The sequence below is a fragment of the Ammodytes marinus genome (genome assembly GCF_949987685.1).
Source record: "Ammodytes marinus genome assembly, chromosome: 23".
In the NCBI taxonomy this organism is placed as follows: domain Eukaryota; kingdom Metazoa; phylum Chordata; class Actinopteri; order Uranoscopiformes; family Ammodytidae; genus Ammodytes; species Ammodytes marinus.
In genome coordinates this window covers 11119251-11144013 of record NC_137227.1, presented here as the reverse complement: position 1 = coordinate 11144013, position 24763 = coordinate 11119251, and the positions used below count along the sequence as shown (strand labels likewise).

Below are 24763 nucleotides of genomic sequence, written 5' to 3'. Positions count from 1 at the left end.
TTGTGTTCCAAACAATATAGCGAAGGCATTATTCTTTTAGAATTGCATTTGTTTGCCTGTAATTTTACTCCAAGCTCTCCTTATGTTTTTGCTGTGTTTTGCTATTGTCTTATATTTAATCATCTCTTACAGGGCCACTACATGGTCAAATGTTGTATTACTTTAATTTCAATTTGCATATGAAGTACTTGTATGGCTGAATGGTTGCATGGATGGTTTGATGGGTGGATGGATGGATGGATGGATGGATGGATGGTTGGATGAATAGATGGATACAGTAGATAGAACCAATACTCAAAAATCCAAAGTGATCATCATCCCCCTAATTAATTTGTACTAAGTCCGATAGTGTGGCTTTTTCCACTCACACCCTAATGATTGAGCCGGGACCCTCCACACACCAGGCCTATAGCAGGGCCCTGTCTTCATCCTTAAGTGGGTTATTTCTGAGATAAGCCCTGAGAGCTCTCTAGCTGCTAACACAGCCATCAGCACTGGATCCGTCCATGTCTTTCCAAGTGATCCTAGGGTTAAACACCGCACACAGGGCCTGGGCGAGGAAGATGAAAACACTTGCCGGCATCACCCCTTGCTATGCCACTCCATTTTCTCCAGCTGTATCAGAGCACCCTGGGACAGCTGATTGCTGAATGGCTTGGCAGGGGCTCCGTGTGTGTGTGTGTGTGTGTCTCTCTCCCCCACTGTGCAGAAGGAGTAAATCCTCTCATCCTTATAACCAGGCTGACGTGCTAGCTCATCATTCTCTTTCATCAGGACCTTCTTCTAACCAGGCTCCCTCCTGTTGAACCTCTCCTGCCTGGGCTGAATAGCTGTAGCACATCCTTTTGCTGTGTGCTTTGGATTGCTTTCCAAATTAGCCCTGAGAGCTGTAGAAAATCAGCAGAAAGAAATGTGTGCAAATGCAATAGATGTGCAGGTGCATATAAAACAATTTGAATATCAAAAACATTCTAGAATTAAAATACTTTTCAGAAGGCTGAAATTTCTGTTTCATAAATCTTTTTTTGATATGTTTTGGTCGCTTTCTTATATTCTGAGATAATGGATTTTTTTTATTCCATGAGCTCTAAGCCATCATCATCAAAACTAAAACAATTGAAAGGCCCTACATATTTCACTTTGTGTAATGAATCTAGAATATATAAAAGTTTTCCATGATATTCAGTTTTTTTTTCCAATAGCCCTTATTGTATCATTTGTATTCCTCAACCTCTGATTACCCCCAAGCTAAAACCGTCATAATCAGAATTACCTGCCTTAATCTCCCTTGCTTGTGTTATGTAGTTGAGGAGAATGCTTCTGGAATTATACACTTTCCCTCTCTATGTTCCTGACAGGAATTTGAGACATTCATTATCCGTAAGCGGTCACCTTTCTCCAGCCTTTTTCGACCGAGCTGAAAACCCTGTCGTCGTTTTTCAAAAAAGCTGTCACAAACAATCGCCTTCACTCTGCGCGGTGGGTGTGACCGAGCGCCCAGGCCGGAGAAACAATCCAGCAGTGAAGCCATCAATCTCAACACACACACACACACACACACACACACACACACACACACACACACACACACACACACACACACACACACACACACACACACACACACACACACATACATTAGAGCGTATACCTGCTCTTAAAGCTGCCAGATTTGGGGGATTGGCCCAGTACTTCATTGCCTGCCCGCGGGGTTGTTTTTTTGCATCACTGTGGAAAATGACAAGTTGTCCGTCCACTTTTTGATTTGTCACCTCGCTCAGACCGCCGAACACAAAGTGGTAATATGATGAAGAGAGAGCTGATGTGTAGTATGTTGCCTTTAGGGGCAGTAGGAGAGAATAAACAGGTCGCCATTTCCTTGGCTTTTCTTTTGCAGAATTCATATCTGTCTGTCAATGCAAAAGGTTTTTTCATGGAGCTGCTCTTGTCAAATTACTGTATGTGCTGCACGTGTTTTTAGAGGACTTACGTATCTAAATCATTACCATTCTAATATTGGTAGTGTGCGTGTCACGAGATGATTACAAAAGGATATCAACACAACATTTGCCTGACTAACTTTGGCTTTTCTTGTTTCTTATCTGCCCACCTTCAGGTCTACTGACTACGGCACCACCTACACCAAACTCAACCTGATGCCGGGGACACCCATCGTGGTGACCAGCTTCTACATCTGCCCCACCAACAAGAAAAAGGTAGGAGGACATGTTTGTTAATGAACGTAATATTGCATTTCCCATGAACTCCCTGAGACGCGTTGCTAAATCTGAAACTGACAATTGTGGTGAGAACGAAAAAGCTTTGCTCTAATGTGTTGTTGAAAGAGTGTGCTGGAGGCCTAAATGAATGTTTACACCCAATTACAAGACATCTCGTTAAAGATGTGCCATTTGAGAAAAAAGACAAACGGCTGGTTAAAAATAGATCGGGCACTCCAGCATAAAGGCAGGCAACAAAAAAAGACAGTGTTACTAGTAATATTGCATTATAAGTGTAAAAACCACCAGGTAAACCACATTAAAGGGTCAGTTCACCCAAAATCCAAAACCTTGGTATGCAAAGTTGACTTGACTTAAAACTGTCCTAAGCAAGAAAGGACATATTTTTCAAGGAGGATTTGCCATGTAATGCCAAATGTGCTTTCATTTTGATTAAATGTACTTGATTTATATCAAGTGATGAATTGCACCAGGATACAACCTTCTGTCTCCTGCGTGAAAGCTGTATATCCTTCACACATATCCACCACCATCCACCTCTTATATTCAGCTTTGTTACATGTAGTACACTTCCTGAACGAATCACTATAGCACTATATTCTGGGCAGAAATAGACACTGTGGCAGGAACTTGCATGACGTCCACCCACACCTCACTGCTCCAACAATAGGGATTAGCACTTTTCCAGATTTTGTTTTTGCTATTGCACATACAACAGCCCCTTTGGCCACCACTCCCACCCATTTTACAGTTATTCGATCCAACGGCAAGCTTTTGAAAACTCCAGTGAATTTCCCCCCCAAAAAAGGGCAGGGCAGCAGATAAGCAGTAAAGCTGGAGCCTCAGAGTTACAGTAGGTGACTTAAACCGAGAGATGCGACCGGATTGCCAACTGCCCACCCCCCCTATAATTGGCCAGGTGTTATCGCCCAGGTCCAGGCTGCTACTAGCGATCGATGGAAGAGAGCGATGGAAGGAGATTAGATGTAGTCACTTTTCTCACTCTACGCTCCAAATGTCTGCACTGGATCTGCCATCTCATCTTCTACTTCAACACACACACACTAGCACACACACACACACACACACACACACACACACACACACACACACACACACACACACACACACACATGGAATATTAGAGCAGACAGCAGCATGAGAGCTATTTAATTGCATGGGAACAGAGTCATCTTAATTTCCCTTAGGGACAGAGAGAGAGAGAGAGAGAGAGAGAGAGAGAGAGAGAGAGAGAGAGAGAGAGAGAGAGAGAGAGAGAGAGAGAGAGAGAGAGAGAGAGAGAGAGAGAGAGAGAGAGAGAGAGAGAGAGAGAGAGAGAGAGAGAGAGAGAGAGAGAGAGAGAGAGAGAGAGAGAGAGAGAGAGAGACTGGTGGTGAGAGTGTTTGTGTTGTGCAATAGGATGTGTGGCAATATGAGCTTGGGATAAGGCTGCTGCTTAAAGGCACCTCCAGGCCAGGGGAGAGTGACGGAAGCTCAGGTTGGGTGTGTTTCACTGGAATCAGTGTGCGTGAGTCTTTCTGTGCGTGTGCGCCATTGCTGTTGTGAGAGTAGATGTGCCAGTAGCTTTATATTAAGGTCCTTCTAATGTACGTTAGTTAATAGGTAGTAAGGCCCTTAGCGGAGGCTTCTTAATATGTTTAAATAAGACTCTATATGAGTTTAAATAATTATATCACCACATTATTGCGAGATTAAAATGCATTGACAAGCACTTGTAAGAAACTTGTTACTAATCTAATGAGTTTCTTATCATTTTTACTAAAAACATTAAAAACCCATTTATTTCTCTTACTTACTTAACTAGTATGTCATTGTTATGTCTTAGCTATTTTGTGGCTTTAATAAGGAAAAAGAACATTATTATTAATTTATTAGCGGTTAACTATATGCTTCTTTGCAAGGACTTTATAAAGCATTATCGATGTGCCTTCTTGTGAGAGAGGCAGTGGGTTGTGTGTGTGTGTGTGTGTGTGTGTGTGTGTGTGTGTGTGTGTGTGTGTGTGTGTGTGTGTGTGTGTGTGTGTGTGTGTGTGTGTGTGTGTGTGTGTGTGTGTGTGTGTGTGTGTGTGTGTGTGTGTGTGTGTGTGTGTGTGTGTGTGTGTGTGTGTGTGTGTGAGTATGAGTATGTGTGTGCATGGGTTTATGTGGACTTTGTGTGCGGAGTCGATCATCAAAGACTTTGATCCCTCTAAAAATAACAGTACACCGCCACATGTTTGCTTCCTTTCTTGTCAGTGTCCAAATTAAGAGCCATCACGTTTGTTAGGTGCCCCTACACACGCAGTAATAAAACACACACACACAAACACACACACACACATGCATGGGTGCACTTTGATCAATACTACTAAACAGCAAACGGTCTGGGTCTGTAAATCTCCTCTGAGGGGATTACACACAGTGTGAAGGGATCACACAGTGAAAGGTGTGAGGGGGCCTCCAGTAATCAATATGGACTTTAGGCAATTAAAGAGAGGTGAGTCTTCAGACAGAGACCATGTCGCCCTCTCTTTCTCTTTCCTCCATTGCTTCATTGAGAGCCCCATTAAAGATTGGCTCAGGACACCGCTTTGCCGGATTGGACTTCCCACAAGGACCCTTGACACACTTCAACGCAATGGACTTGTAAATACAACTTTGAGACCGGGAGGCTCAATGGCTTCTCCCTTAACTATTGTCCTTTACAGTCGTCTTTCGGAAAGGTGCTGTCAGCAAGGGCCCTTGTGCAAGTGTTTGCACAGGTCCCATTTTCTTGTTGTCGTCGAGTGCTCAGTTTACGGCTCAAGTATATAAGGGATTTAAGACCTATTCACTTTGCTTTTTGAATGGTTTTCTAGAGTGCATGGAAAGAACAACACATTTTCTTATTTCATTGGTTAGACTGAAAATCCTCAGCTCAGTCAAAGGTTTGCAGGGATTTTTTTTTAGATCCAGCTTCATAGCAATACCAGCTCAGCAACTGGACCTTTTTCAATACATGTTTAACCTAATGCCATTCCAACTCTGGTAGTGGAAGGTATGCAAACTTGCCGAAATATACTGGAAAAAAATAAATACGAATATTATAGTTCCAGAATATTACTATGTCTACTAGGGGTGTGCACGTGTACACGTGTACACGTGTAACCGTTTAGTAAATCATAACCGTTTAGGAAAAATCAATAAACGAAAACCGTTTTTTTTTTTTTTTTTTTTTTTAATTTCAAAGTTTTTAAATATGTTCTGGAGACACGCGTTTATTGATTTTACATCACTAATAAACTACTTGGGGAGGATAAAAGCTAGTCTGCCGAGAATCTGTCTGTCCCTCGGCGAGTGTGTGTGTGTGAGTGAGTGTGTGTATCGGCGCGCACACACACACGGGGAGTCGCCGTGCTGGGGCTCAACTGACAGCCACGGAAGAGTGATGAAAGATAACCTAAAGATTAAAGTTACTCGGTTGACGTGAACTACGCTCGTAAGTAGCCCGAACTTTATAACACCTGTTCAACATGCATTTAACGTGGACATGTAGAAAGCGATAGGCTATATTAATCAGGAAATGAATGAAGCGCGATTATGACGGCGAATGTGTGTGTGTGTGTGTGTGTACCATGGACCTATTATAAGAGGTGTGTAAACGAGCGTAGTTCATGTCAATTGTGTGTTTACAGGCGAACGAACGTATGTGTGTGTGTGTGTGTGTGTGTGCGCGCGCCTACAAGACGGCGGGGGCACGAGGACAATGACGTCACGGTTAACCGTGTACACGAAAAAAAAATTGTCGTGTACACGGTTAGACATTTTTGTAAACGTTCACACCCCTAATGTCTACTGTGAAAATGATCCATCCTTCAATCCATTGTTGCAACTGATCCAAGCCAAGTATGAGTATACAACATGAAATGGAATCAATGGGACTGGGCTGTGGAGGTACATCAAACAAGGTTTTGAACCTCTGATGTAGAGTACATAAGTCCCTGTAGAGTAGGCTAATTGAACGACATATATTGTGGTAGCTTTGTTGCAGGTAAGTGGTTGCTGGACCTAATGTAAACAAAAAACAGTGCTTATAAGAGGTTAGTATTGTATTGAAGTAGGCTTGTCACAGACTGAACGTACTTCTGAAATAAAGATGGTCAGAAGTCATGCACTAACATAAGGCTGTTGTGAAGTGATACAGTTGATAAATGGTACTTTAGCTCTTTTGAACAGTGACTGTATCATTTGGCTTCCTCTGGTTTGTAGCCAAAACACACACACACACACACACACACACACACACACACACACACACACACACACACACACACACACGCATCAGCAGAGTTACGGCAGAGTTATACCACTTGCCCCTCTTTGGCCTCTGGCATAATTCTTCCGTCACTCCTTCCTCTTACTCCTCATTTGTCTATAAACCATTCTATTCTTCAGACACACACACACAAAGGATCGGGGTCAATCAATCTCTAGAGGGCTGGCTGGCTCATGGTCTCTGCTCCGTAGTTGTTGAGGAAGAGAAGGAAATGCAATCTAGGATGAAAAGGAAGGAAGAGGGTGAGAGAGAACCCATAGAGGGAGAGAAAAATAAGATAGGAGGGGCACATAGAGATGATCTATTGTGACGTCAATATTTATGATTGTGCTGCTATAGTGCAGAACAGGACTCACCACTGCTGAGAGAGAGACACAGGGAGAGAGAGAGAGAGAGAGAGAGAAAGTAAACCAAATTAATTCAGATGAAGGGATATTCATTGTCAATCACAGTCTCAACAAAGGAGTTCCCTGCTTTTGGGCAGCATGCCAACCATTTTGCCTTCATGTAACCATCCTCCACCTTCTTTCTCTGACTTTCGTCTTTATGTTGGAAAAACATTCAATTAGGTCAAATGACAACTTGGGACCGTGACTTTTAGCTTAGAACGAAAGATGGTCAGCGGTTACAAATCCAGTCCATAATTTTAACTCATAGACATATATCTATGCCTTCTGTAGTATTTCGACATTGTATCTACTGAACACGTTTCTTACCTTCTTGACATTTGTCTCTATGTTGTAAAAGGATGAGTGGAAAACAAGTACATCAATATCTTTTGAGTAGGATTACCTCAGGCTATGAACATATTAGAACAAATGAATACAATCCAATGGACTCCAGTGTATTTTGAAGTCAAAGACATGTCTTGGTCCATTAACGGCTTATCCTAATCCGATCCCCGCTGTCCGGATGCTATATTTAAAGAAGTGCACTCTGTACAAACCTTTGTTGTACTTATTGAACACAGAGTCACTGCACCGCCACTCATCTGTGGCTTAAAACACTTCCTTAACATCTTTAACTCAGCAAATCTCCAAGCACCTGGGCATCACCTGGTGAGGTACGTCAAGCTCAGAAGACCTCATAGGCAAACTTTCTGAGCTGGTGTCCTCAATTATGTCCTGAATTCCTGGCTCAAAGAGTGACTTTGACGAAAAGAAAAGTGCTTTCTTCTCCATAAAATGAGTTCCTGTGGACTTGTAAATGTTATGTTGGTTGAAAGATGTTCTCAAATGACACCAGAGGCTCTGGCCTGGTTTGCCCCAGTCCTATTCAACACTTTGAGCTCCACATAATAATTATTTAAACTCTGGTAAAATATTTTTTTTATGATGTATTTAAGTATATAATAAATTGTGGGCCGCCACGTTTTAATAATCCAAGGTGATTCTGGAACGTTGTAGCACTCAAATTTTGCCACTTTAAGTGAAGTCGCCCCCGTCATGCAATCAGCCACTGAATAAAAAAGATATTACATTCTCCTTGGTAATTGTTGCATACCAATCGCTTAGTGACGTCTTTCTTTTATTGAGACATCAAGGAGGTCTGGAAGGACCCGCCGCAGCATGGAAGAAACGGGAAATAATCGAAGTTCCAGTGGGATTCAGTCCCCAGGCATGAGCGATTGTAAAGTTAAGAAATATCACAGTGTTAATTAAACTAGTGACGGGCACCAAAGAGCCTTGCTATAGGCAGTGAGAAAATTCAACCACAGGCAATATATTCTATATGGAGGACGGGAAGGATTTAAACATCTCTTTATACACAGAGAAGGAGTCATAAGTGGAGATAAGGACTCGTCGTAGTGGCTCACAGCATCTGCCTTTTGCTTGAACTGGGCCCTTTTAGCGACTCTGTGCAAATACTTCACATTTTTTATCTGCCTTTTGAAATTTGGGGAAAATGGTTAACTTCAAGAGGTCATGGTAGCCTTCCTGCAGTAGAAAAAAGTGTATTTCTATAGAAATGATTCCAATTCTACCTTTGGTAATACAGTACTAAATCTAGAGCTAAATTTGCCGTGCGAAATATGACCAAGCAAGCAAGCATATACTGCAAGAAGGCAACAGCTTCTTGGACTGCAGCAGAGTCAAATTGACGGTGGTATTAAAAGCGCCTTTAGTCGCCTACTGAGATGGAAAATAAGAAAAGAACAAAGCGCACGGAATAAAAATATGAGTAAACAGACACAAGAACATTTCAAAGAGAGCAACAATGGAGGAAAAACTGCTAAATGATACCGCAGATTGACTGTCAGCTATTCGGTGCAGAGCTTCAAAGAGAAATGCAAGATATTAGATGGATGTGGTGACATTTATGTTTTGATGATAACCCCGCGATGATGAACATATTTTTTTATTTCAGACTATCCCATTCTTTTCTCATGATTGACAGTAAAATAGCTCTATGCTTGTCTCTGGGCGATATCTTTCCCCCTGCTTTCCATAAGAAAAGAAAAAAAAATTATAATGGTAACTGGATAATTTCTGCCAAGCAAATTTGCCTCCCTTTTGTCCAGTGTTATCATAGAGTAGAGGGCCGTGAAAGTAATTATGAACCAAATGATGGTAAAAGGCATTCAACCGTCACAGAAGTCGCTTCACTAATGGAAAATGACCTAAAGTGGTCGACAGGGGGAAGAAATAAGCCAAGAGGAGTATCTTTTAATGCATTCTACCTGTGTTTGTGACGTTTAACGGTTGACCAGCCCTTAAATGAGACATTTGCAGATAGTTTGGAATCAGTTAGGACCACTTCTGATTATTAGTTAAAACTTAAATCAATCCCAAAAAATTTGAGCATTAATTGCACAGTTTGTGTTAATGATATTGGACATTTCTCAACTCTGCATAAAAACTACAGTATCTTAGTTAGGAAAAGACAGTGGTTGTTAAGGTATGGTTAGGGATAGGCAATTACAACACTTGGATAATTAGACAAAACCTACCTCCACAATTTTACTTTTAGCCTTCCTATATTAAGTGCATGATAATACCTTAATTGACATTCAGTTTTGTATTGTTCCTAAATCGTGAGGTGTGAAATTGTCCAATAGGGGAGAACGGGGTAATTTGTCACATGGGTTGGATGTCACATTCGTTATATCTCGCCACCAGAGCGCGCTAGCTCTGAGATGTTGATATAAAAAAGGTCCAGAATTGGGATCAGAGGTCACATACATAGACTTCCTTGGAGGAAGACAGCTGCATTTCAGGTGAGAGGATGTTTTGTGTTTTTCATGTCAAATTCAAAATATTTTGCTTCTCAGTATTTTTCTTCTAGGCTTTTACACAATGGGTTTATAACAAAACACTTGTTACCCTCAGAAAGTGTGAAGGGTAAACTATAGTTTAGATTGTGGTTAGCAAGCTAATTAGTTGTCAGATGGTTGTTGGCCTTGATGCTAGCAAGAAATTCAAGTTGGGGTTGGTCGTCAAATTTTTTGGGGGGTTGGTTGTCACATGTTATCTCAAGGCTGCAGCCAGAAAAGGAACCCAATAACGAAATAAATTGTCAAGCTGTATCCTCACTGACACCCCAGAGAAGGAAAGAATAGAGCAGGAAAAGGCAGCTAGCAAGCAAAAGAAAAAAGGGCAACAAAATCAAAACAACCCAGTGCATCCCAAACTAGACCAGCTGCCAAGGCTACAGAACGTTATGTAGGCCTATTTGTCAACTTGACAATGCAATTAAACATTCAAATTTGGTTCTGCCTCCTTGCCTTCTTTTTAAGATTTTTCCCATTAAGATAACATTGTGACAAACAACCCCATAGTGTGTGACAACCGACCCCTTGATGGGGTTGGTTGTCACAATGTGTCAGAGTGTCTTTGATGGTAAATTACTTCTTCATTACAATAAGTTGGAAAAAAAGAGAGACACACATTTCTAGCCAACACCTTAAGCTTCAATTTAATGTAGGAATGGCTATTGACAGATGTTTTGGTGATGAGCAATTCTCACTAGAGTAAAAAGTGTGCCTACTTACCCCGTTCTCCCCTACTGGCTGCTTTGATGCTTAAGACCATACCTGAATAGGAAAGTAACCGACCAATTGAAATGCTTAATTCAAGTCCACGTTGGAAAGACGCTCAAAATGACTCCCTGTACATTAGTTTATGTACAGGAAAATTGGTGTAGTTTTGATCTCCATCAATGCCAATGAAGCTGAGCTATGTCCATAAGAACCAGGCCAAGTGTTCACATATATATCTGCCAATGTCATTATTGGATCATTAATGTATCACAAGCTGTCACTTACCATTTTTCTAATGCCAAGCTTACGAAAAGACCATTTCTATTTTGAAGTCTTCTTTTTTCTCCATCCATGCTACTCTCCTCATTTGAGGCCCTATTTCAGAGTTGCTGACACTTAAAGATTTGACAACCGTGATGTGTCCACCCCGGCTCCTTTCTGTGTGATAAATCGTCAATAATTCAGCGGGGTTACAGACATACTTTGGCAGAGCACTTTGCTGTCAGTCTCTGAGGACTTCAACCAAGTGTTAGCCCATCTTCTTTTTAAGAAACTCGCTGTGTGAAAACCCCTTTGAAATAGAAAGTTAAGCTAGTCTCTTGTGTATATATATCTCCTATAGTAATGTTGAGCTGTAGAGTAACAGAAATTCTAGGTCTTCTCTTGTTACAAAAAATATAAAGTGCAAAGTGACCTTTTCGACACAGCTTGACACAGGAAAACATGTGTTCCAGGGGCTGTAAGCTATACGCTAGCTAGGTAAAACCCAGCGACGGAAGCCACATGAGATTAGCCATGCCTCCCTCTATCCCTGCAGGCCATGTCATTTGTACCGTAGAGAAGTAGAAGGCTCTCCTTCATCCTCTGCCCAGACACTGATCTGGGACCTGCACAAAGGCTGATAAGGAGACCGGAGCGTACAGTGCAAATCTGAACCGAGGACAGTCGAAAGTCGACATTAGACCATGGAGGCGAGCGCTCATACTCGCTAGAGGGTTATCGACTTTGGGTTCCCACTACAGAGGTTTTGCTCTTCCCACGCAGTCACTAGAAAACAGTGTTTTACTTCTGAGTCTATGTATTAAGGAAGGCAGGTGCTAAGGCATGAGGCTTAGTCAGAGAGGCACGAAGCAACTGATTTGAATGGGACAGAATCATTTAAAAAGAAAAGGAAAGAGGTTTGTTTTTTCACCTTTTAGGAGTCTCTTGTCACATCAGGGGCCCATATTGCAAAAAAGTGCCTTTTGCACAATAGGTGACATTTGATATTCCAACAAGGCAAGGAAAATAACAGTATTTAAGTGACCATGTGTACTTTCTCATGCCAGCAAGGATGATGGATATTGGAAGTGACAGAGAATTGAACAGTGGGGGCCAGTGTACGCCTTGGGCTTCCTCAGGGCTAATACCTAGCAGGTTAATCTGACCTTTTAGCTGTCTTTACATTGACAAGACATTCACCTAGCAATCCACACTGTCTTTTACAATGCATATTCCATCAAACCCACTACTGTTACAGGTCCCTGCAGAGCATAATAAACCATATTGCCACAATCCATTCCGATGATAGCATAACATTAGCTGTGATCATTTCTGACCTGGCATTGATCGAAAAGCTATTGACCCGCATGCTTTGTCCAGCTGGGCGGGGCTAAATGGATTGACCTGACCCGGATCCACCAATTGGAATCAATAGGCCGCTTGCCAGTTGCCATTGGCTAACATACCATTATCTGCTGGTTTTTCACCGAAGGGGAGACCAGGCTCTGAGCTATATACGTCATGCAGTTTTTTGCACAGATGTAAATGCTGCCCTGTGCTGCTTGTCACTGAATTTCAGAGCTGTATGTGTTGCTGCAGTCTTTAAATGGGGCTTTGGTTAATATTTCAATGCAGCTGAAGTAGACCCGAGAGAATGTGTGAGAGCACAGAAAAAAAAGGAAAGACAAAACAAAAGGGGAGTATTAAATCAATATTTATTTCTGCTTTTTATGTTTCAGATAATGCGACATGAAATGTAAAAATTAATTTGACGGTGAAGCTAATTTGACTTAGCATTTCTATTCTGTGCACTGCCAGAAAAGAAGAGACCCCAAACATCTCAGCTTTGACGTATCACTTTAACTGGCCTAGTTGTTTAATGGTGGGGGTTGTTAAAAATAAATATGACTGGCCCTGATTCCTTTGTAATGTCCCTCGCTGATTAAAGTGAGCCAAGTTTAGCTCCCCATGACTCAATTGTTGACGTGTCCCAGGGGGGTTATCGATCAGAGAGCTGTCACACAGGGAAAAATCAAAGCAGCCTCCGATATCGGATTTTTAATATAGGGCCAATAAACTGGAGGCCCATGTATAGATCTACAAACTGTACTAGCTTGGTGCGGTGATAAATGCAAAGCTATCCCACCCAGCATGACGGGCACATGCATATACATCTGTAACAAAGGGCAGCATCATCAGGACATTCAATCCTGTATTCGTCCAACCAGTATAACATTTTCTATATATATATATATGACTGCTGTATGTTTGAGGTGGTGGTCGGAGGGGCCGTAGGCGCTGAATGGCAGCCACGCTTCCGTCAGTCTGCCCCAGGGCAGCTGTGGCTACTATGGTAGTTTACCACCACCAGTATGACTGTGTGTGAATGAATGGAACCTGGAACCCTGTAAAGCGTCTTTGAGTGCCTTGAAAAGCGCTATATAAATCCAATCCATTATAAGTTATTGATTCCTGTGTAGAAACATATTGTATTGTAGTTTCAAGTTTTTGTCCATGTCCGCCTAGCCCACAACGTGTGACTGCCACACACCTTTGTTTTAAGTATAAATCAACTGCTGAATTCTAGGGTCTCAAGGCCTTATAATATGTCCAGCAAGTTCAAAAATACAAGTAGTAGCCATTGCACTTCTCCCATTTGCTCTCTCTCTCTCTCTCTCTCTCTCTCCCGCTATCTCTCTCAGCAGTGGTGACTCCTGTTCTGCACTATAGCAGCACAATCATAAACATTGACGTCACAATAGATCATCTCTATGTGCCCCTCCTATCTTTTTTTTCTCTCCCTCTATGGGTTCTCTCTCACCCTCTTCCTTCCTTTTCATCCTAGATTGCATTTCCTTCTCTTCCTCAACAACTACAGAGCAGAGACCATGAGCCAGCCAGCCCTCTAGAGATTGATTGACCCCGATCCTTTGTGTGTGTGTGTCTGAAGAATAGAATGGTTTATAGACAAATGAGGAGTAAGAGGAAGGAGTGACGGAAGAATTATGCCAGAGGCCAAAGAGGGGCAAGTGGTATAAGTCTGCCGTAACTCTGCTGATGCATGTGGGTGTGTGTGTATGTGTGTGTGAGAGTGTGTGTGCGAGAGAGTGTGTGTGAGAGTGTGAGAGAGAGAGAGAGAGAGCTGCTAAGGTACAGTTTTACAGTGGTTAACGACGGATGGAGTGACAAAACAGTAGACAAACAAATTGACATGCATCGTCTGCAAATAATATATTGTAATGCTGTTAAACTGCGTGTGTGTGTGTGTGTGTGTGTGTGTGCACAAGACTCCTAGCTCTCTCTGAGGATGATTCCCTGCTCTTCCGTTTCTACTTCACTTCAATAGGGAACATGTCGAGTAATTCCATAAACATCAAAGGGAAATGTAGGCCTAAGTGTTGAGGTACTTGTGCAGACGTACGCACAGCCACAGCTAATTTTAATCCCGTGTCCCCAGGCAGGTACTGTATTCATTTACTACATTAGTCACATTCATAATAGGATTCATGGCCAGGCTCACACACTTTATATATTTTTTTATATATTTCCATCCACCTGCTGAAAGACTTGTTGACTTAGTATCTATCTAGCTATCTAATAATGAGAAGTTTTTTCTGCTGTCTTTTCCAAATGTAATGCTTGTTCATTTCGAAAGGGCATAAAGGCTTCAACCAGACCTGGATATGTTTGTTATTTTCCAGAAAAAACAAGTGCAAATAAGGTTTGCTGCGAGGGAATGATGTGAGGAAACAGTATGTTGCATCATTCTCATGATGCAATGCAAAGTTTGACAAAAAAAAAAAAACGTGGTAGAACCAAACCTGATAAAACCCAGACAATCCGAGCAGCATCAGATTCTTGTTGACATAAACCCGATTACATCATCATGACATCATCAGACCTCACAGACTAAACTGATCTTCACGTGTATAATTTGTTAAAAATGTATCCTAAAAATGTACTTACTGTATGTGGGAAGAGTGAATAGGACACAACTATCAAATGATCCATGAGATTTGTTTTTCTGCAAACTAAAAGCTGTGTAAACATCATCTTCCAATATTCCCTAACCCTTCCTCTAACTTACCCGTAAACAACCCAGTGCTGCTGTCGCTGCCCATGAAACACAAAATCTCCTCTGCAGCCGAGATGCAATACTGTGTCTGTGTTTGCACCAACTTGTGTTCACTTAACAAAGTATTTCACATTTCATTAGTGGTATGGAGCAGCAAATTCACGTTCAAAAAGTTACAAATTATGAGACAAACGAACACACACATATGCACGCACGCACAAATACACACTCTAGCCAATTCTCTCATTTTGAATCTCTCTTTTCTGGACCCTCTCCCCATCTACCAGCTTCTCTTTCTCAACGTTTCGCTTCTCTTTCCACCAATTGTACAGCAAGAGGGAGGGAGGACAGAAACTCCGGGTGAAAGAGAAAGAATCAGAGGGGGCCGAGAGAAGTGAAGAAAGCAAAAGATCTCAAACTGGAAAATTGATTTTTTTTTTGACTGAGAGCAACACTGAATATAAATTGATACATTTTCCCGGGTCGTAGCTACTTGCCATGACACCCAAGGCAAGCCAGCAGTAAGATATGCCCCCCCCCCCCCCCCAGAGTAGGCAGAGGAGATCTAAGAAGAAACATTGTCAGGGCTAAATATCTGGGAATACATTTACTTTCATACATCGCTTATGCAGACTGTTGGAAAGCATTTGTCCATGAGTTTCTTATGCGACTCGAGTCCATGTCTTATCGTGCAAGACAAAGGATAAGGAAGCTTCGGGGTCCTTCCGCAGAAAAATTATGCAAAAAATATAATGATGCAATGTCATGGTAAACCTTTACCAACATTGAAAAGGATGCCATGCTATCACGACTAGCTAGCCAGAAGGCTAAAGAAATGGGTTGAGGGACCGATCACTACAGGGAACCCGTAATAAAACACCTTTCTTCCACACATACAGTACACCTCTTAGTTCCAGGCAATCTGTGTGCCACTGGGGGATAGAGCACTTATTATTTTCCCAAATCACTTGTTTATCTTTGTTGGGCCGATGCGCTTGGAATAATCTGTCCACAAAATGACGCCAGCAGAACTAGATATAATTGGGAACACACACACACACACACACACACACACACACACACACACACACATGCAGATTCACACACATAGTTGAATGTGTTGATGTTAGGGGAATTTCGGTGAGGTTGATTAGACACAAACAATAGTGTGTGTACGTTTTACATTTTTTTATTTCTCTCCTCGAAAAGACCTGCCAAGCACATGTTGTGTAGTGCGTTTGGCGGGGTTAACGGCTTATTTCACTCTCATCTGTCCCAATTGGTTTTCACAGCCAGTATCAAAGCCACATCAGATGCAAATGTTCCACCGACAGGCACATGGCACGCCCACTCTGTCAGCTGCCAAGCCGAGCTGTCAATCTGTTCTCAAACAGGTGATGGCTGCACGCAAACCTGCCTCGCCACTTTTCGCAATCTGTCAAGTAGTTGTTATTCTATTTTGTAAATAGGATTTGAATGTGGAAAGTGAAAAAATCTCTCGTAGACCACCTTAGACAGAAGTTCTTGTTCTACTCGACTGTATATCTATAGGGAACAATTTCCCCAGCTTCTCTCTTTCTACCCATACTGATCTGCATTTACAGAAACACATCCGCTTCCGCACTAATGCACAGCTTTGTGTCCAGAATAGGAGGCTTACAAATTGCCAATTTCCCTCCGCCGACCGGTCAAACTGGCGACACTTCATATCCCCCCTCGGCTTTGTAAATGTATTTCTCTGTGTGGCTCTGACTAAAAGGCTCTCGCAAGATCGGCGAAAGGTGCGGGGAATGACAAAATGCATTATGCTTCGATTATAGCGTCCAATATAGAGGAGCAGTGAGGTTCTCTTTGTGTGCGCTGCTTTCATTGAGCTGGGGCATTTGCAATTTGACTTGAACCACAAGACCTACAGTATAATAACGTATAAAATATAACGCATATCTTCCTGCAGTTCTACTTTGTAATGCATTTATCAAAATGTTGAAGGCTTTGCACTATTTTAGCACATTATTTATGGTCAATTTTAAAGTGTTGACAGTTTGTTCAAGAGTAACAGGTACTTTCTAGAAAGGTACCTGTTGTGTGCGTTGGATTTCTTTAAATGGTGCACATAGCATCAAACTTCAATTGCATTCTATAACTTGGTGTGAAACACACCTTTAAATCATGGTTTTCTTAATTCTTAAGTATATAATCTAACTCTACAGATGTTGTATTGTATTACTGTGGTTATCCATGTTATCCATTGACACTGGGTTGTAAAGGGTATGTTTCAAGAGATTTGTTTGGCTGATGCAGCATTATTACATGTTTTCGGAGCACTAAGCAGTAGTGGACCATACTGAAAACATATCTATTCTGTCCTCGTTTAATGAGTACGTGTCAAACTAGACAGATAGCTAACATCCAAGAAAGAAAGACGTGAGGCTTCAGTAGGTTTAGGCTCTTTACTTTGTCCGTATTCCCATCTTTCCATCTTTTTTAATTGTAAAACTGAAACAAAATGTATAAAAGAATAAATATTATTACAAACAGTTATTAACGTGAATGCTGTCTATTTTTTACTTTAACATTAACTACAGGTAAGTACACATATACAAACACAACATGAATTACCCTTTTTAACCAATAGGCTAACGTTAAAAATACCGTTAGCAAGCAGAAAGTTAGCTTTGACAAAGTTACTTAATTACATACAAAAACAACTTAAAAGTGATGCAATTAACATGAAACTAACATGACTGAACAACAAAACGAGTCACATAATACTCACAGACATAGAGCTCCGAAACTTCACGGAGAGAAAAATGATCAACTGCTCTCTAGCTCCACATGTACAGAACTGACACTGAAAGGCTGATGCAATACCTTTTTACGTGGTGGCCACTAGAGGGAGCACTACTCCATGAAATAATACATGAACTTAAAAAAATGATATGCTTTACCAGCACACTCCCCGTCTGGTATACTAATTGTAATACCACTATTATACATAATAAACAAAAGGTAAGTATCTCTTCAGGTTTCTTTAGGAAGAAGAAGGACGAGTTCTGAAACTGGTCGTAAGTAGGTCTTGGCAGTCCCTTGCTTCACCACTTTGACTTCCACCTTCCTGATCTTGTTGTCACGGCTGGGGATGGTCTTCACAATCAACCCGGTAGGCCATTCGTTTCGTTTGACTTGGCTGTCTTTTAGCAAAACAACATCTCCAACTTGGATGTTGCGTCTGTCTTCGGTCCATTTTCTGCGAGGTTGGAGGGTGACGAGGTATTCTTGTCTCCAGCGCTTCCAAAAAGCATCAGCAAGACACTGTACCTGCTTCCACTGTTGCTTATAGAGATCTGTTAGACTGAATTCTCCAAGTGGAGCAGATGTTGGGTCCATCTTTCTGGTCAGGAGCATTGCCGGTGTCAGGGCGCTTGGCTGCTCCGGATCCTCAAAGGACTCTTTCGAAGCTCTCCAGTATTGTTCTTTTTCAGGTGGAAGAGGATCATGCCAGTCGCACTGCTCAGAGGTAAGTTCTCGGATAATAGATTTCCCCTGTACAGTAATAGGAGCTATAAACCCCAGAGGGTCGTAGAGACTGTTAACCGTCGACAGAATGCCTCTCCTGGTAAACGGTCTGTCTTCACTTGACACTTTGAAGCTGATACTATCTGACTCCAGGTTCCAACTCAACCCAAGACTCCTCTGGACAGGTAAGGGATCTACTCCCAGATCTAAATCCTTGAGATCCTTTGCAAGATCTTCTGAGGAAAACTGTTCCATGACAGAATGGCTGTTGGAAGCGATCTTATGCAGATTCATATTTGACTTGGCTAACATTTCCTTTGCTCTCTTCAGGAGATCAACTTCCTCTTTCTCTGTAGAAAGGGAGGTCAACCCGTCATCGACGTAAAAGTTCCTGATGACGAACTGCTTTGCGTCGGAGCCATGCTCTTTTTCCTCAGCCTGAGCAGCTCTCCTCATCTCATATATTGCTATGGCTGGCGAGGGGTTGTTTCCGAAAACGTGGACGTTCCTACGGCATTCAGGTGGTGCGGGTTCTGCATGCTGGCTTTCGAAGGTCTTCTGCATAAAACCGATGAAATGCTCCTTAATTTCTGGCTTTTTATCCAGTATACGTCTGAGAGTATAGAGTTGTTTGAGAGCTTGTTCTCTGGTGTTTGGTAGCCGACGGCGTGGTGTTTGAAAAGGTAAGGGTGCTACCCAGTTGTTTGAGCTATCCCTGAATACCTCATCATCCATGATGTTAAGGAAAGTCTCATCGTCAACAGAGAGTGCAGGACGATCATCATCGTTTGTCTTGTCGAAAACTGTTGAACCAAGACTGTCCGTTTCTCCTTGGACTAGACTGTCATTAGAGTGCTGATGGGAATGGCTTGACTGGGTCTCCTTGACGTGAATGCTGCTGGAACAAGGATTGAGGAAAGATGGTCTTCCATTGAGCAGCAGGTTTGTCTTGTAGACCGTCACATTCGAAGGCTTGTGGGCCCGTCCCAGACACACGTCCCCTATTACAACCCACCCCAGGTCGAGGCGTTGAGCGAATGGAGCATCACGGGGTCCATTATGGTGTTCTCTCACTTTATGAAGACTCAAAATATCCCGACCTAAGAGCAGAAGTATCTGAGCCTGAGGGTCGAGTGGTGGGATTTTGTCTGCCAAATGTTTAAGATGGGAGTGATGTCGTGCCACATCTGGAGACGGAATTTCCGACTTATCTTCAGGAATGAGGTCACACTCTAACAGGGTCGGCAGAGGTACCTTGGTGCATCCATCGAGAGACTCAACTGTGTAATTGGGCGCTGATCTCCCTGTGGTTTCTACCACACCTGAACATGTCTTGAGTGTGTAGGTCACTGTGCCTCCCTTTATGCCGAAAAGATCAAAGAAGTCGGACCGCGCCAACGACCGGTTGCTCTGTTCATCCATAACCACATACATTCTGACTGCCTTTTCGGGATGTCCTGACGGGTAAACGTTAGCAAGACATATTTTCGAGCAAGATCTTGAGCGGCTTGTTTCGCCACATATCTCTGTACACATTGATGTAACAGCTGTAGACGACTCAACCTCTTGCTCCCCGCCATGCTGTCGTACCATTGCTGTAGGCTCCATTTTTGGGGGTGCAGGGCCAGGGTGTAGAGCTGCTATGTGCCTGTCACTGTCACACTCTGCACATTTACGTGTCACTGGACAGTCCTTCGCCATGTGTTTAGTCGAAGCACAACATTTGAAGCAGTAGTTGTTCTCCTTGAGATAAGATAAACGTTCATTGAGTGGCTTGCATCTGAAGCTACGGCACTTACTGAGTGGGTGCGGTTTTTTGTGGAGAGGACAATAATTCTCTGGGTCCTCTTGTTGGTTCCCTGTGGAACTTGCATAGTTGGTAGTAGATTTGCTCTCCACCCCAGTCATTCTCACAGAAACTTGGGTTTTGTTTTTCTCCGGTGTGTCCGTCTTCGTGACGTTTGTGGGACTGAATGAGGAAAAAACAAAACTTGGATCATTTCGTGTCCGGGCCTGCTTGCAGATGAACTGTGAGAAAAAGGCGAAAGGTGGAAAAGCGACATTGTGTAAGTCTTTGTATTGTGACCCCACGTTAACCCATTTTTCTTGCAATCCGTATGGCAACTTTTCCACGATTGGATTGACTCCCCGAGCTGTGTCTAAATATGCAAGGCCGGGTAAATAACCTTCATCCTTAGCAAGCTCAAGCTCCAGAAGTAAGTCTCCAAGTTCACGAAGTTTCACGTTGTCCTTGTTAGACAGTCTGGGAAAATTTTCAAGTTTCGTGAACAAGGCCTGTTCTATTGCTTCTGGGGCTCCGTATGTTTCCTCAATACGTTTCCAAACCATATGGAGGCCTGTTGCTGGGTTGTTAACGTGTACAGAACTTATCCTCTTTGCATGCTCAGATGACTGGGGTCCCAGCCACTTAACCAGAAGATTGAGTTCCTCTCTTGGTGTCAAAGTCAGGTCTTTGGTGAGGCCTATGAAGGAAGATTTCCATCCCCAGTAGTTCTGTGGGCAATCATCAAACTTTTGCAAACCAGAGGCTACCATTTCCCTTCGCATAAGATATTTGACCGTATCTGGGAGGACAGACGTCTCACTGGATGGGTTACGGTAATTCTGATCACATTTTTCTGATGGCACACTATACTGCTTCAGAGTTGGCTGTTTAGGTTCCACAACTTCATTATGATGTGGAGCGTGCTCTTGAGACTGCTGACCGTATGGCAGAGGCATGAAGCTCAGCTCTTCATGTTTAAATGAAACAGCAGAACTTTGACCTTCACATTTAACATGGTGCACAGCTGGTACTTTTTTCAACTGTTCTGAACCTTGAGGTGGGTTCAGATGGCCTGATTCCAGCTTTTCACTGACGGAAGAGTTGGAGTGTTTGTGCACGTACTCACGGGTACGCTGAACTGGATCCTGAGAGCTTACTGGAATGACATAATCTCGAAGGGATTGATCTTCAAAATCTACTGCAGCCTCGAAGACGTTTGCTTCTGCTGAGGCGGCAGCTGCCACTCTCTCTAGCTTCAAGACATGTAACTGAGCTTGCAACTCTGCGTCTTTGCATGCTAATTCTGCAGCAAGTCGTGCTTTTTCTTTCATCACATTTGCTTCTTTTGCAGCGTAGGACACTTCCGCTCGTGCAGCCTCAGCCTTTGCACGTGCCCGAACGGCTGCTGCGCTGGTTGATGACCTGCTGGATTGTCGTGAGGCTGCGGACCCAGATTTCCGGGAACGTGTATGGAGTGAGAGAGAGTCTTCTGTGTCCTTATGGCGTTGCTCCTCTTGCGTTTTGCCATTTGGTGGAGAAGACATGACGTATGCAGTCGTAATACACTTTCCGTACGTAAAGTTTGCTGAGTTGTCTTTTTACTATTCTGTCCTCGTTTAATGAGTACGTGTCAAACTAGACAGATAGCTAACATCCAAGAAAGAAAGACGTGAGGCTTCAGTAGGTTTAGGCTCTTTACTTTGTCCGTATTCCCATCTTTCCATCTTTTTTAATTGTAAAACTGAAACAAAATGTATAAAAGAATAAATATTATTACAAACAGTTATTAACGTGAATGCTGTCTATTTTTTACTTTAACATTAACTACAGGTAAGTACACATATACAAACACAACATGAATTACCCTTTTTAACCAATAGGCTAACGTTAAAAATACCGTTAGCAAGCAGAAAGTTAGCTTTGACAAAGTTACTTAATTACATACAAAAACAACTTAAAAGTGATGCAATTAACATGAAACTAACATGACTGAACAACAAAACGAGTCACATAATACTCACAGACATAGAGCTCCGAAACTTCACGGAGAGAAAAATGATCAACTGCTCTCTAGCTCCACATGTACAGAACTGACACTGAAAGGCTGATGCAATACCTTTTTACGTGGTGGCCACTAGAGGGAGCACTACTCCATGAAATAATACATGAACTTAAAAAAATGATATGCTTTACCAGCACAATATCATCACGATAAAATGTTCTTGATGTGTTGGCAAAGTTTCCAGTTTACACAGCAGATAGATGGAGAGGGACACACTGTACGCATTCATTGTGAGTTGTGTTTCTGCCCACTTGACAAGACATTTGTCCAATATAAACTCACCTCTCAGCTGATTTTCTCCACAAACTCCTGAGGAAAAAATAGAATAGGCATTAAATACTGTGTTTACCAGTTAGTTGCTAACTTTGTCGGCCCACTATGCGGTGCTGGGCATGTGGACTACGGCTGCTCTATCGCAGCTTTTCTTGCTGAAAAACAGCTGCTATAGTCCTGCTAGAATCCATGTTGATGAGAGCCTTGGGACTCAACCAAAACAGTGACCTTAAAATATGCTAACACGCTAGGCAGAGCTGAAGGGAACTGTAAATTTGGGTGATAATTCTGTGTAATTTAACCTTACGTATGGCCATTTGATCTATTGTTGTGATAAAAATAATTGATTCAAAGCTATAAAGCCTGTATGCCACGGGCTACAGCAGTGGTTGAGACTGTTGAAATTAACGGCAATGCATGGCAAATTGAAGATATTTAGTTTTTTTTAGTGCACAGTGCACATATTTCAGTGATAAAGTGAAGCCATTTCTGCTGCAGCTGGTATTGGAGTGTGTCAGAGTCAATGGATTAACATTTAATTTAATATGTTACTCCTTTCATTTTCGGTTTGTCGCTACAGGTTGTGAACATTGATTACCCTGCCAGTGAAAACCTTTCATCTCTTTGCCTTTATCCGCCAGTGGAAAAGTGTTTAGACCTCTTTGAGCTGCATTGACTTCCTTGCAAATGTTGGAAAGTAAAAAGGATTCAAATTCAATGAGAAAATCCAATACTGGATTTGAATTTTAATCAAAATGGGTTATGAAAGAAACCATGAAGTTGAAGTATGACTCTAGCAAGCAGAGAGGCACTTGTACCCATCCGTCATGCATGTGGATTTTCTTTCTCAGAAGCACACACATGCTTAACAGCAAGCCTCTTATCTTGCCTGGCTCAGACTATCATTGTGCATTAATGTGTGTGTGTGTGTGTGTGTGTGTGTGTGTGTGTGTGTGTGTGTGTGTGTGTGTGTGTGTGTGTGTGTGTGCGCGTGTGCGCGTGTGCACACCAGACATAGGGCTGTCTCCTTCCAAAGCCTAAAGCAGACATCGCGAGCAGCCCTCATGACAGCTGTATCTACAAACTCTGCTCTTACATATGGTGCCGTCTTAAAATTCATACTGTCTGCATAAGAACCCACTTGATTTTTAAGTTGTCTATTTCCTTTTGATATTGAAAAAACTAGCAGCTGTAGCAGCTGTTGGAAGAGTAGACACTCAGTTTTTTTATGATCTTGCTCATGGGGAAGCAAAGTAGAGGGGTCACCGACGGGTAAATAGGATGTTCTATGATCTAGATAGTTTCCCGGTGGTGTTCCAAATTTGAAATATCCTCATGTTAGATTGTTTGGATTGCTCGCTTGGTTTGATCCGGTGAGACTACTGATATGAAGATTTGGGTCGTATCATATAAACCACACAGGGTTTGAGTCCCCTTGGAAGGATGTATGGATGGAAAATTGCAGTTGAGTTTTTTTTTCTCCCTTATTATACTCTTTCTCTATCACTATCATTCTCTACTGTGCTCCTTTTTTTTGTTTCTCTCGCTTTTCTTTTAATACTTTGCTCTTTGTTTCTGTACAGAATAGTATATAATCCACAGTCTTTCTCCCGTCACAAACTTTTACTTTGTGTGTGCGTGTGTGTGTGTGTGTGTGTGTGCGTGTGTGCACGCGCGCGTCAGCCCTCAACATTCCCCTCGTTAGTTGCTGGCAACGGGTGGATACAAGCGCTTATTATTTTATCACATCGTGGTTGTGTGTGTGTGAATGTGTGTATGTATGTGTGTGTTTTTAAGGCTTTTGCGCTTCGAATAAACTGTCCACAAGACAACACAGCAAAGCTAAATATAATTGGGAGCAGACACGCACACACACTCACACTCACTCACACACACACACACACACACACACACACACAAGCCCATAGGCCTCGATGTTTGGGCAGTTTTCGTGAGGTTGATGGTCAGCCACATACGTGTATGAATGTGTGTGTGCAATGTTTGCCTTGGACGTGGCTGTAAAAACTTTTTAAAATGCTGACTATCCTATAGTACGGTGGCCCTGAGAGCTCATCTTGATTGCAACTTAAGAAAGCTCGTACGCAGCGGCTCCTGCACTTTGTTATCTGTGGGGTGACCTTGACCTTGATAAGATGGAGCTATCTTGGAGTAACTTGTTGCACACACCTGTAATGGAGTAAAGTGGTCACCATTTTCTACCCCTAAGAGCTGCAACAGAAAGCATTTGCCTTGAGC

At 42.4% G+C, this 24763-nt stretch overlaps 1 protein-coding gene across 8 annotated transcripts in view; it reads left to right on the top strand.

The window, feature by feature from the left end:
* sorcs2 (sortilin-related VPS10 domain containing receptor 2) overlaps positions 1–24763 on the top strand; it is a 272090-nt gene that overhangs the window by 119163 nt on the left and 128164 nt on the right. For all 8 annotated transcript variants that reach the window (XM_080052181.1, XM_080052180.1, XM_080052177.1 and 5 more), the window contains exon 3: positions 2117–2216. In XM_080052181.1, coding sequence (XP_079908307.1) covers positions 2117–2216 — 100 coding nt within the window. The remainder of the gene's footprint in view (positions 1–2116; positions 2217–24763) is intronic.